A 14,246-nucleotide genomic window follows, 5' to 3' on the forward strand; every position below is an offset into this window, starting at 1 on the left:
TTTTTTCCTGTCTGATTAAAGAAACACATTCTCGCTGCAGTTTAATTGCTTCTATAAATTCAAATTACTCTCCAACAAACAGACTTCGGTTTAATTGCTTTTATCCTATAGTGATGGCAGCAAATATGACACAATCAAAATGCCTATTCACTTCAAGATTTGCTATATCATCAGGTTTATAGGTAGTTCATATAGAAATATAAATAAATAAGTATCTAGCTGAGGCAGCGAGCAGCAGCCTTGAAGAACTTCCCTGGTCCTACACAGATGCTCGTGTGTGATCTACAATCCCATCGCCCTGGGTTGGAGCAGGAAATAGCAGTGTGAGCACCTCGTGTGGAAACAAGTCAATACGGACCGCCGCTTGCAGCATGTTAACCAAATCCACAGGATTTTGATTCAGTGTTATAATCAATGTCCACCCTTGCTCTGCATGGATCTGCGGTTCTTACAGATTCAGCTCGACAGAAGTCGGCTACAGGAGGGAAAGAAATTCACAAGTACCTCTGCAATATAAAAAATTCAAGAGAACACGTTTGATGCTGCTTCCTGCGCACGAAGTGAACCTGGAGGCAGAAATACAGCACTGAATCCAAGTGACCAAAAAAAAAAAATGCACTGCAACAAAATCCAGAGGAACCAAAGGTATGAACTGGATTACTGAAAAGTACTTCCTGTAAATGGATAAACAGCTAGTTGTGGTCAAACCATGAGGAAGTCAACTTATTTTTTAGTGCTTTATCATCTTCACTCCACCTGTTATCAGACTTTATAGCATTTAAAAACTACTAGGTGTCAGTGAAAGTGCATAAAAACCAATCTCAGTTGTCACTGACTGGCTGATGTAAACGGTCCATTTCAACTTCAATCATGTTTTTTTAACAGAGGCAGAAAACTAACCTATTAAAACAAATGATCAGGTTGAAAGCAGGAGACTGTGTCGTTTCGTTGTTGCGTCTTACACCTCTCTGTCTCATAAAGCTTTAAATTTGCTGCTAAGACGTGTTACAAAGTCATTCTGCTTTCAGGGTCACTGTCAGTACCCTGAGCCGCGTGAGTCGTTACATTTATTCATGTTGATTTTGTTCAAAGCTGCATACATATAACACCATCACATCGGATTGAGGAGAAGCCACTGAGAAGCTCCACGACACCCACTTTGAAATGACTCTTCTTGACACAAGTGCCACAACCTCAGTGGTGCATAAGGTGCAACACAGCCTAAGTGTAAGGAAGGTGAGAAGCCATGGCGAGATACTGAGATACCGGAGAGCTGAGGCAGCATTCGCTAAAGTGACTCACAAAAGATGCTTCAGTCAGGAAGTTAATCATTTTGAATTTAGCCACAAAATGAACAAACACCTAAAACATCTGAGAAATATAACAGCTCTAAATGTTTCTAGGCTGGAGGTGAGTCACTATCAGACATGCAGCGAAGCAAACAGAAACAACAAGCCAAATATGCATAGCCTCTATTCCATGCAGGTATTAAAATGCAGAGGTGCACAGATACTGAATGTTTTTATTCCAATTTTGAAGCAAACGGGAGAGACGGGAGTCGGGTCGGGTTAAGAAGTTTTTTTTTCTTGCTGAAGTGTCTGATCAGATTTATATAATGGAGATAACTGATCCCCCGCCCTTCACCTGTTGGCCGAGCCGCCCTGACACTCAGCATTATAAAAGCAGCAGCAACTAAGCAGAGAACAGTAAGATGTCTTAAGCTCCTGCATAGAGCCAGGCGAGCACTTAAGGTAATCCAACTGTGTTCTCTGCCAACAAAGGCCACACCTGGAGGAACGACCTGAAAATGGAAATTTAACGTGGTTTGTGCTGAAAAAAAACTTGAGATCAATGTAATGTAATTGATGAATTGTGCAAAACTGATGATTATTGATACATAAAACCTACTGATTTACATGCAAAGTCCTTTTAAACAAAGCTATGTCTGTAGTTTGCTCCTTACTGTTTCATTCGAGTAGTTTTAAGAAGCATGATGAAATGAAACTTTGCTGCATTTCAAAATAAAGAAGCAAATCTGGAAAAAAAAAAAAAAAACACAAAAGAAGACTAATTGTCTTTGTTTATTTTCTGATTTTTTAATCTAACTGGTCGTCTTGTGATGTCCAGATTTATTCTCCAGCCACTGTCCTAAAACAAGTGGCGGCTTGCTGTGATTGATTCATCTTTTTTAATCTCATTGATGACAATGTGCAGTTGGCAACGCAACAAATAAAGTATTGCAGCAAATGGAGTGAAAGAAACGGATGAGTAATGTACTCACACCACATTAGGGAGAAAGGTATTGACCATTTATCTAAAGCTTTTCAGGCCTGACTACATCTAAACAACAAATTTTTATAGATTTTTCTTTTTTACTTCTTTATATTTTACACCCATTTGCTCAGCTCAGGGTTTTTCAGTTGCACTAAACTGGTGTAAGCACATACAATCAATGGCTATACACTGAATGTGGGCACCAGGTCTCACTTCTTGATGTCTCACAGCTTTTAGCCGTCTGTGGTTTTATTTATTTTTTTATTAACATTCTCTAAGCTTCTTTCCTGGCTTGTTGCTGAGGTGGGCACACATTGCATGCAGCAGTACAGTATGTGGTAATCTGTGAGGCTCTGCGCTGACAGCCTATTGAGTGCCGAGGGCTGACAGTAAGCCTATTTCATGTAGGAATGTGGCTACGATATGGGTCCTCTGCAGTCAGCGCCATCACACAATGCACAGCTCAGAGACTGTATGGTATCAGCTGCAAAAGGACTTAACAGAGGTTGGAGGTAGACACACACACACACAGAGAAGGGGGGGAGAAAAAAAACCCCCAACAATGAATGAATATAGTGATGAAGCAGCAAAACCCAGTGGAAGAAAGTGACAGAGAGGAGAGAAAGGGAAGGAAGAGAGAGGGACGACAACAAGGAGAAACAGGTGGAGGAGAGGAGTGAGGCCGGCGTCCTCCCTGTTCATCTCTGTCATTGAGAGGACAGTAAAACCTGGCCTGTAATGAGATAACTGCACCTGTCAGTCCTCCCCTGCTCCCTCTCCTCCTCCTCCTCCCCCTCCTCCCCCCTCAGTCAGTCAGTCAGCTCGGCTCAGCCAGGACAGACGACGTGAAGGAGAGCAGCTCTTCTGAGCAGCTGTCATGTATTTAAAAATCACTTCATCCTCACCGTGTTTCTGTGAATCGCTCACTTCACTTTACTCGCTGATGAAATCAAACTGTTGCCTCACAGTGAGAGAGAAAGAGAGAGAGAGAAGGAGGGAGGGAAGAGGGAAGAGGGAAGAGGGAAGGGGGGGTCGACAAACCAGAGCTGAGACCGTCCAGCACCAGTTATTGGCTTTTAGGTAATGTTTTTATGAAGTCCTGTGCTGGGATCAATACAGCAAGCTCTTTTGAAACTGCCACTGTCTGCTCAGTTTATGAACTGCAACTCACACGGACGGACCGTCACTGAGGAGTGAAGCTCAGCAGCAAAAATAAAATAAAATAAAATAAATAAAAACAGGTTGTAGGAGTCACACACTCGCTGCTGCTGCTTGTGTTGTTGTGCATGATGCCGCAAACACTTGGACGTATAGACGAAGATGAATCGTCAGCAGTATTTGTGGAAGTGCACGGAGACATAGAGACACTACAACAATCTGCACTGACTCATGTATCATATGATTAATTTAGGATGCCCCCCCCCCCCCCTCCCCCCCCTCCCCACCTCCCCTCTCTGTCTGTCTCTCTGCCACAAAACACCTCCACTGTTGCTATGGGATCAAACAAGATAAGAGACGGATGCTGCGATGGTCACTTACATAGGTGGACTGCACTCTCCGCCAGTGTCCCAGCCCACAGCAATACATCAAGACATCCAGTTGGGGGGAGAGGAGAGGACAGGCCGACAGAGCCTCCGGGGTGGGGGGTTGGGGTAGGTGGGGGTGGGTGGGTGGGTGGGGGTGAAGGGTGGGTGGGTTGTTTCAGGACAGGCTCACACACAGGATCTTCATGGCACAGGTCACCCACCTGCTCTCCAGCGGTTCAGGAGGGGAAGAGAAGAAAGAAAGAGAAAGAATCCAGCCTCCTAACGTCCACAGGTTGTCGCAAGGGGGGAGGAGGATCGCCACCTGGGTCTCTGGGTGGTCGGCCCCCTCCCTCCCTTCCTCCCTCCTTCCCTTAAGTTCTTGTCCTCAGTTGAGTCCAGGTGACCCTGACGCCAAACGTCTCACAGCATCTTCAAAGTCCTGTGTCTCTGTGGAGAGTCCAAATCCAACGACCGTCCCGACTCTGAGACCCTGATGTGCCCGCTGACAGTGAGGGTCGGATTTCTTGTCTCAAGGTGTGTGTGTGCTCACCTCATCTCAGAAGGACAGGTGGTTCATCTGCCATCATGTGTTTATTTACCCTCCCACTTCCACATCTCAAACAAACCTCCCGTCCAGCCTCCTCCAGCTTAAACCCCCCGAATAATCTTGCTACAAAAACTAAATGTCATTTTCTTCCCTCTGTGTGTTGTTTCTGTAGCCTGTCAGATTTATCCAATCAGAGCTCTCGCATCACTCCACATCCGTCTTGCCCGCATCCCTGTCTGGTCTGGTCCTCCCCTCCTATGAGCCCACCCTGGGAGTCCAGATTCGGAGGATTTTTTTTGGGTTCTCTCTCTGTGATTCCTCTTGTCTTCTTCCTCCAAAATCCCAGTCTCTATAGCTCCTCCTCCTCCTCCTCTTCCTCCTCCTCCTCCTCCAGTATCTCTCCCTCTCTCCTCCACCACGCTGCTTCCCTCCTCTCTCAAGGATCCTTCCTCATCAGGGGCGTTCCTGCTTACCTGAGTCACTCTTTGTACCTCCTGTTGTCACTGTGCATGCTCGTGTGTGTGTGTGTGTGTCAGTGTGTGTCAGTGTGTGTGGAGGCTGCAGCTGAAGCTCACCGCTCTCCCTCTCTCTCTGTTGCCATGCTAGAGCAGGTAACATTCGGCTAGCGCAGGAGACACACAGCCTGAATTCAAATGCGCCTCCAGCCTCTCAGATTTACAAAGCCTCCACCCCTCCTCAACAGCAAAGCCCCCCCACCCACCCGTCATCTCTCTATCTGTCCTCTCTTTCTTTTTTTTCTCTCATTCTATCTCATTCTCCTCATCTCGTCCCCCCCCCCCCCCCCCCCCCCCCCCAATGTCTGCTCGCTCTCCCCCCGCTGTTGCTTCCTTTTGTGTCATTTCTCCTCTCTTGCTGTCGCGCTCTCTCGTTTTTCATGTTACCTTGAGAGTGGGCTGAGGCAGCACTGGGGGATAAGTCTGATTTTTGTTTAACGCCGCAAAAAAAAAAAAAAGCTGCTTTTTAAAGCCATTTCTATCTATAATTGAGTCAAAGTGACAAGCGAGGAAAATCTGCCCCTGCAGTGATAATATTTCAACCTGTTTCTGAGAGTAACCAACTGTTTCTGAAAGTTACTTCAGACATGTGGCTGTCATCTTTTTTTAAACTGAATTTTTAATCTTTTTTGAAATACAAAACTACGAGTCTATACTGTAGCTCTTTGGGCAGCTGTGTGAGATTCCTCTTGATGTCATTAGGAACATGCTAACATACCCACAATAACAAATGGGCAAAATGTTTATCATGTTGAACATATTAGACTAGTATGTTAACATGCAAACATTTGATTAAAGAGAAAAGTACAGTTAAGGATAAATCAGATCATGATAAACCCAGCACAACATTTTGACCTTGTAAGATGAAAGTCTTTAGGATACATCCTCTGGGAATCTCACATTTCTGGACCAAATTTGGTTGCGATGGACGTTGAGATATTTCTCTGGATGGCTGAAAACTTTGCTGCTAACAGCACCAGAATAAAATACAGGCCATCACCACAGTCAGAAGTCGTCCTCTGGGGACCATGAATGTCAGTGCAAGATTTTGCTGCAATCCATCCAATAGTTGTTGAGATATTTTAGTGTGGGCTGACCGACTGACCGACTGACAGAGAGAAAATGCTATAGCTCAACACCACTGGCATTGCAAATACAGTAGACCAGTGTTTTTCAACCTTGGGGTCGGGACCCCATGTGAGGTCACCTGGAATTCAAATGGGGTCGCCTGAAATGTCCAGTAATTGATAAAAAAAAAAAAAAAAATTACTAATAAAAATACTTTTTAAACAAATTATTATTCTTTTAAAATTATGATTAAAAACACCGCACACAATCCTAAACAACTGTATTCTATACTTTCACTTTCTCTAATTTATATCGAGTTCAAATAAAATGCAGCATATAGAAATATCTGAGCTGGCGCATCTTGATTGACAGGGTCACCAGAAATTTGTGACGTCAGAATGGGTCACGAGCCAGAAAAGGTTGGGAACCACTGCAGTAGATGGTGGTCATGAAAGCTCATCACACTGCAAACTAACATTAAGGGGAAATCCTGAATGCACATAAACATGTTCAATCCCCATTAGGTACAATGTTTGGTTTGTGGCTAGTATGAGCAGCACAATAAAAAGACAAAATAAACTTGTCTCTTTCTCACTCATCAGAAAAAAACCTTAAGACTCAATGATGGACAAAACGACTTGATGAAGTGGGATATTTTCAGTGCAGATGCCTAATACGAACGATAAAAGTGAATGAATAAATGCAAAGCTTCTCTTTGCACGCATTAAAGGTTCATTAGACGCCAGAAAAAGAAGTTGTGAAAGCCTGTGCCTTGGAGAGCTCTTTAGAGTTGAACGTGGGTCTTACAGAGTCAGATAAAGAGGAATGGATGCAGGCTGTTGCTTCTTCCTTTGATCATTCACATCATTCACTCGGTACCATGGGAATATAAAAAGTGCTCTGCAGCCTGCCAACATGACGTACTGTAAAAATGGCCACAATAACCCAAGCTGCACTAATGCTTCCTTGCAGATTATAGTATGAATCATTAAGGAGGAGGATCATGGCTATGGGGAAATAAAGGAAAGTTAATTTTAGTTCATATTCTGCTACATGAAAGCAGTGCAGCCCTGGTCGCTCACTATGAATTACAGCTGCTTATCTAATGTCCTGTCACTTGCTGTGTATGTCATTAATAATGCCTTTAACAAATCTTCCCTCTCTGTGGTAATGCATTTCGAGCAGATATAAATTTCTACCCGACATGCAACACATTTATCACGACAGTGTAGCAGGATGCTTGCTGCTATTCTTCTAATTCCTTCATCTTTTTCCTTTCCTTTGCTTTTTTTTTTTTTGGAGAGACAGGAGCTGCCACTTTGGCAATTCTTTTTAACGGTTTGTCCTGCAGCCCCGGCTCATCCATCATACGGACACAGACCAAGTGCTCCATAGGGTATAATTCTGTCAGACTTGTCCTGGTGGAGAACCGTTGATTACAGTACATACCAGCATCTCTCTGTGGTGTGTCTGTGGCATTGTGCATTGATGCACTCGCACACATACGGCAAGGTTACAATCCAGTGAGTTATATGCCCCCGAAAACGCATAAACCACCATGGTGCCTGCGCCACAGGCAGGGGAAAAAAAAAGAGTCTGAGATGCTAATTTGCAACAGCCAAGGACAAGGCGAGGGAAATTAAAATCTGCAACACAGAGAGAATCTGTTTATCTGCTGGATCTGTGGCGGAGGCAAACATATGCTGAGGTACAAAACTGGAACGGAAATCACAAGACTGTGTCGTACGCTGTCTTCAGTAAACGCAGATGAGAAGGGAGACTGGTGTGGTTTTACAGATTGACTAACATTATCAGAAAAACATAAGGACAGCTGTAAAATGTCATCTCTTTTGTACCAAATGTGAACTTGGCATAATAGGAGAACAGGGAAAAAAAACCTGTGAGTGAATAGGATGTTTCCATAGAGGTGGCATCTTCCTGGCAGGGTTTTGGGACCACTTGACCTCTCAGAGGGAAAGATCACGGTTAATCAATGAAACATTACTCTGAGTAATCACCTTTATCCAATGAAGAAACATTTCTACACAGTTAACAAAAAGCTCATCCACAGGGTGTGAAGGGTGATTGAACGGTTTGAGACGTTTGAGAATGATACTAATTCTGTGCTGTGACCTTTTCAGTCACCAGATACACCGACAGGCCAAATCCATTCAAACACCTTTTACAAGAACATGTTATTGCAATAACAACAACAGTATGTGCAACAGGGAAGTGTTCAATTCACTAAGCACTTTAGGACCTTATGAAATCAGGCAGCATGCAATGACATCAGCACTGAGCACTTCATCTAGCACTAGTAGCACTTTAGCACCTTGCACTTTAACATTTTACCAACTCCTTAACAATGTGGAAGATGTATGCCCTATATTCAATAATTGTATTGCCTTTTTTATGTCCTTCCTTATCAACATTTATCTTATTGTTGCCTTTTTTTCTATGAACACCAACCTACCAGTGGGACTGGAGACAGAAATTAGCCTTGGCTGCAATCTCATGTTCAATGTTCATTAAAATGTATGTCCTTTTGTTGTTTTTTTAGTACAGCATGGTATGGAAGAAGTTATAAGGGATCATGTGCACATCTCAGGACTGTTGCTGGTTGTAGAAAAATCCATGAAATACCACACACACTGTTATTTTTTGCCTGAGAAGGATCCGTTGGTCAAGAACTATGCTCCTTAATATTAATAATAAAAAAAGGCAGCTGTGAATTTAGTGTGTGGGCTCTCTTTGTTTTGTATTACTGGGAGAATCTGTGCCAAAGCACTGAAGCTACTCTGGAGGTTTGTGTCCCGAGAATACTCTGTAAGTTTTCCTTTTTGTTATATTATTAGTATCAGTCCTGTGTGGTATGAGTGTATGATTAACTGCTCTATGGCATTAATTATATCGGAGGTCTTCAAAGTGTGGGAAAATAAGCCCCCGTCCACTCAGAGAACAGCTTGAAATAGTTAATGAGTCAGCAAACAAAATTCCCCCTGACAAATCAAGCAGCTACAGACAGAGAAACTTAAATATGTATTGTACTGTATGTTGTGTTTGTGGCCACCTTGTGAACATAAAAACATATATTTTCCTCTGAGCTCCACTTTCATCTCTACAGAAACATCTTGTTCTTCAGCTGCTAAATGCTTCAGTGTGTTTGGTGCCAGGCAGGTGACACACGCTCCGTTCACTCATTAACCACACTCTGTTAAGTGTTTATAAAGTGTAAGTAAATGATTCACAAACTATTTAGATGAACATTTTTTCATAGGCTCACACATGCAATGATTTAGACACATGTAAATAAATGTTTTGTAATAGATAAACTTATTAATTCAGAGTTTCTGTCTAATCATACTCATTATAACTGTGCTTGTAAACTGCTTCACTGATTAGAATCAGTGGAGGAAGGAAGTTATTTGAATGAATTGAGTAGTATTTAACTAATGCTTAATATTGTGCTGAAACTATATTGTGTTACCAATTATTGATAAATGGTGCTGTAATGTAAATTCAAAATGTTAATACCAGTGTTAAAACAAAGTAGCTTTATTACGTTTGTTGGAAATGGTTCAAAAACGTTTTCCATCAATCTTTGTCTTATGCCAATAAATGTGGTACTAAAAAAAGAAAAGAAAAAGAAAAATGTAGCAGGAACACCTCAAATTAAAGTATCAATAAATACATTTGGATTCAAATATGGCACAGAAAAATAAAAGCAGTTGGCTTATTATTGTACACTCCAGCCTCCACGCTTGCTTAGTTTGAAGTCCAGAATCATTTTTACACTTTCATTTGGATGAATGGCCTTTCAATTCGTTCGCTGTTCCTCGGCGTCATTACCAGCACCGTGGCGTGTTTTCCTTGGTGCTGCTCCCTACACGTAAACATACCAACTGTTCAAGCACCCGCAACCAAAGCAAATCTTCCCTTACCAACAGGATGCGCCCACACCTCCTCAAAACATGCTCTGCCTCCTGAAAATCTTCAGCTTGGTCAGGAATGTGAAGTAGACGAACGTCAAGCTCACCAGCACATTTTTCAGAGGGTATAACACAGGTGTCACGTAACCAAACACAATTATCAAAGCGACACGAATGATAAAGAAAGGAAAGTCCTGCAGAATAAATCCAGCGAAGCACAATAAAGGGTTCTGAGGGTTGATGACCACACGTATAGTGGACAGGAAACAGAGAATATATACAGGGAACACCCAGGCTGAGTAGAAGACCGACGGCTCTCCTGCGACTCTCAACATCTCCACAGTGTCCAGCCAGAACAGAAAGCTATTCACAAACACCTCTGACCTCAGATCTTTCCTCCACAGGAAGCCCAGACGCCCCGAGTCGGACCAAGGGCGCGAGGATGAGGAGTACAGGTAAGCAGTGCTTGGTGCTCGTGAGCTGGGAGTTGAGCGAACGGGTGAGCCGGGAGTTGAGCGAACGGGTGAGCCGGCAGAGTCCTGCCATCTGCCCGAGGTGCTGCCATTTCTGGCCTCGGGAGGAACCGGGGTCGAGCCGTTCTGGCTCTCGTCGGGGTGCAGCTGGCCTGATACAGTGGTCACCGGCTCCAGGTGGGTGAGGACGGGGCCTGAGATGTCAAGGTCAGGCTCCAAGCTGTCTGCTGCAAATGACAAGAGCGCACACAACTCCAGCTGTTAGACTCCCTGCTGTCTCTGGTAGATTATGGTAAAGACCACTGGTCATTTTATCTATAATGTCGCTTTGATAAAATTCTGGGATGCACCACTCTAACACACAAATACTAAAATTCTACTTCCAATGGTATTTATTGAGCTGTGTTGGGCTCTTCCTGGACGATATGGGGTTAATCTGAATATAACTGATACTCGTAGAACAGATACTGTATGATTCAGGATTCAACTTGCATCTGAAATTACAATTTTGCAGAAAAATCTGTCCACATTTCAACAACCTGCGTCTTTAGACGGTTGTATTAGATCAGGAATGTCTCGCTTTAGATTTCTTGCAGATCTAAAGCTCGACTTGTTGCTGAAGTCTTTGTGATGTCTTTGTTACTCTTTTAAAACTATAATTCTCACTGCCTGGATACAAATACTCCAGAAAAAATGAAAGTGAAATGTTTCCTTCAAGTGGTGTCAGTTTGTTGCTTGCAGAGCTTTTGGGGATTGATTTCCTGAGCAGTTATCCTGCAGTAGTGCTGTAGGTGAGGGCATCCATTGCTGCGCTCCAGGTTTGCTTTGATTAAATGCTACCTTAAGGATATTCAACATGTAAGCAGCATAATATTAAAAAAGGTATTAAAACCAGATTCCCTCTGTAAGACGTGACCTACAAAACCAGCAAAAATGTGTATCACCTATAGTAGCTCAATCATCATTCCAGTTGTACATGGGATAGAGAGACAGATATTTTAACTTGTTATAACAAGAAAAACACTTTGAGACTGAGGCAGCTTAATGAAATCTATTAGTTACAAAATATCTCTACCAGTTCATCACGCACAATATGAAACCAACATCAAACCTTACATTCTCCAAGAAGAGTGCAGGGGCGAAGCCTCTCTGTTATATCCACACAGATGAGGGAGAAAAGCACCAAGGACACGGGCAACTCAGTGAAATGGTCCAACCTGAGCCCTCGGTCCACCTGCACCTACAGTGTGAGGACAACAGTGGAAAAATAAAATAAAAATAAAAAAACTAAGAAAGAAAGACACTTAAGAATTATGAGGGAAGAGGCAGAGAGAAATGAAACTGAAATCCTTCATTATAACATTTGGCAGGACTGAGACACAGGAGCTGCTGCATTCCAGGTTTTATGGCGCTATCCCATTTTATCACCCCATAATAATGGACATTAAGATGCTGCTGAATGCCCTTAACACAGGATTGAGAAATATTAGATGTCAAACAAGCCTTTGACATCAGATCCACTTCATTCATGACACTGCTTGTCATAGAATAAAATGGTTAAGGACACATTATTGGCTATGTGTAAAAATTCCTGTGTTTTAGTGTGGAGGGTGGTATTAAAGATTGGGTTAACGGCCAACCTGTTATGTTCAGTGTAGGTTACTGAGTAGCCACAGACAGAGTACAGTCTCGTGACGGCCGGGGCGCATAGTTCCCCTGCCCTTTGCTTTTAATTATGAGGTGCCAAAGTTTTCTTCAGTACATGATGAGAAAATCCTTGGATGCACAGTCGATAAGTAAATCTCAAGTGAAACTGATGACAGGCGGCGCTTTTCTTTCTCTGTGGTGCAGCGTGCCATGTCGACCACCACTCAGTGAATAATTACACCGCTCCAAACACAGTCTCTCACACGAGGGGGCCAATAAAACGAGCTTGTGCCACAAATGGACTGTTTACGACAAATATGCTTCTTCAAGGACCCCACCGGAGCATGACAGAACAACACGTCAACAGGTGCTCCTCAGTGACAACGAGATCAGTCACGATGACGTTACCTTGGAGCTGGCGATTAAAATAGCAAAGCATGGTAATGTACACAGGATGAGATAAGCCAGCGTTGTCGGTCTCCTGGAAAAAAAAGACAAGCAAAATAAGTTGTGTTAGTGTAATTGATGTTTTTTCAAAGTGCAGAGCTCAACAAGCTGTAGTTCATCATGTCACTGTCATAATTACACTGCTGGTACAGTGGAGGAAAACAATATTTATAGCCATTTCCATATCATGCTTTTTTAATATTTGTAGTCATTCATGTTTACGCACAGCCTTCATCTGTCATCTATAGTTACCAGAAACTCTGTAGCTTTGTACCTTTGGCTGGACATCATCTACGCCCACTCAATTTTTGGATAAACATTAAAACATAATGGAACAAACAGTAGCACAAGTAGAGAAGAGTCATAAAGGCAGTAATCTCAGTTTTAAAGCCATATCTACCTAAAGCGTGCCAACATTGGCCACAATAACCAACTGGTCATACCAGACTGAGTTTACAGAAGCAGTGAAACCCCAATTGAGAACTTAGAGTAACTGTTTGTATTTATAAAACAATTTAGTCTTGATTTAAAACGTTGGATACAAAATAAATAGTTCATAACTTGACTCTTTAAGTTATGATGCTTGATGTTTGTTGATAATAATTGTGAATTTAGACTTAATTTACATATGTTTCAAAACATTTTTACACTGTAGTGTTACTACGTGTTTTCCCACACTTATGTTTTCTTTCTCAGGCAATTTGGCAAATTTCACTGTGTCAATCATACAGTGTTTTAACTTGCTCATCATGTAACTGACGTACTCACCACTGTGTGATCTCTGTGATGAACCTCTTCCGCCTCATGATCATATACTTGAGGGGGACCCACACCAGCAGGGTCACAGAAGTCACATAGGCGATGGAGGCCGCCACCACGAGCCAGTACGCCGTTAGATCCCGTTCCCTCACGTCACGTATGAGGCCGGCGAACCTCTCCATGATCACGAAGATGGGTACGACGAGAGCCGCAAACTGCAGCCCCTCGTACAGGATGAACTTGACCGTCTTCCCTGAGGGCATGGTCCCTGGACACCGGTTGCTGCTCTGAACTTGGAGCTAGAGACTTTGACAATCATCTCCCACAAGTGAGGCAGCCGAGCCGTTGGACTCTGCACACTCACATTGCTTACACTGCACTGGAGGCTGTATTCTTTTATTGCTGAGGCAATGAGGTGGTCATGCTCACCTTTTTATGGGCCCACAAAGAACAGCTTTTCCTATAATTTCAAGGAGAAAGTAACATTGAACCTGTACATGTTCTGGAGAAAGGACATGATAACACTGAGACACAAGTCTGTTTTAACAAGTTTTTTTGTAGATGAGCAAAATAACAATTTCTTAAATTTACATGTCTAACTTTGTTTAACGCTGGTGTTAAGAACGCAACAAAAAAACTGAATCAAATTGATTAAAAATGTAGCATGAGATCAAACAATTCAAGTAATTCCCTACCACTTTTAAAATCACGTGCTCAGTGACTTCAAATCTCCTGTTGTGGCAACACTTTCTTCAGCATCTAGACTTGTTAGTTCTCACGTTCACAGATCTCCATCTAGTGGCCCGGTAGAAAATCTGGTTTTATGTATAGCAGGGTTGCATTTTCATGTGAAATACTGATTCTGTGCAGGTTTTAAATAGAGTATGTAGTGAATTCACACTGGAGCAGTGAGAAAATACAGTAGAAAAGTCAACTAAATATGGATGATTTTAGATTACAGCGGTCAGAGGAAAAATCAAAGGTTGCAAATGGTAGTTAAAATAAAAAGAGAAAAACATTTTTGAAGTTTCTTTTGTGAGTTGTAATGATGAAGGTAACTT

The 14,246-nt window shown here is 42.6% G+C and overlaps 2 protein-coding genes across 2 annotated transcripts in view; both read right to left on the reverse strand.

The window, feature by feature from the left end:
* Positions 1-3,861, reverse strand: part of cacnb2b (calcium channel, voltage-dependent, beta 2b) — a gene marked incomplete at both ends in the record, with an annotated part of 32,124 nt that extends 28,263 nt beyond the window's left edge. Inside the window, one exon of the mRNA XM_083991666.1 lies at positions 3,814-3,861. Coding sequence (XP_083847792.1) covers positions 3,814-3,861 — 48 coding nt within the window. The remainder of the gene's footprint in view (positions 1-3,813) is intronic.
* A 6,033-nt stretch (positions 3,862-9,894) lies between these two features.
* Positions 9,895-13,448, reverse strand: tmem236 (transmembrane protein 236; the record flags this gene model as incomplete). The annotated part of the gene is made up of 4 exons (XM_083992261.1): positions 9,895-10,559; positions 11,449-11,572; positions 12,388-12,460; positions 13,195-13,448. 4 exons carry the CDS (start codon positions 13,446-13,448, stop codon positions 9,895-9,897), a joined length of 1,116 nt encoding a protein of 371 aa, XP_083848387.1.
* Positions 13,449-14,246: the final 798 nt, after the last annotated feature.

The sequence above is a fragment of the Trachurus trachurus genome (genome assembly GCF_905171665.1).
Source record: "Trachurus trachurus genome assembly, chromosome: 17".
NCBI classification, from domain to species: Eukaryota; Metazoa; Chordata; class Actinopteri; order Carangiformes; family Carangidae; genus Trachurus; species Trachurus trachurus.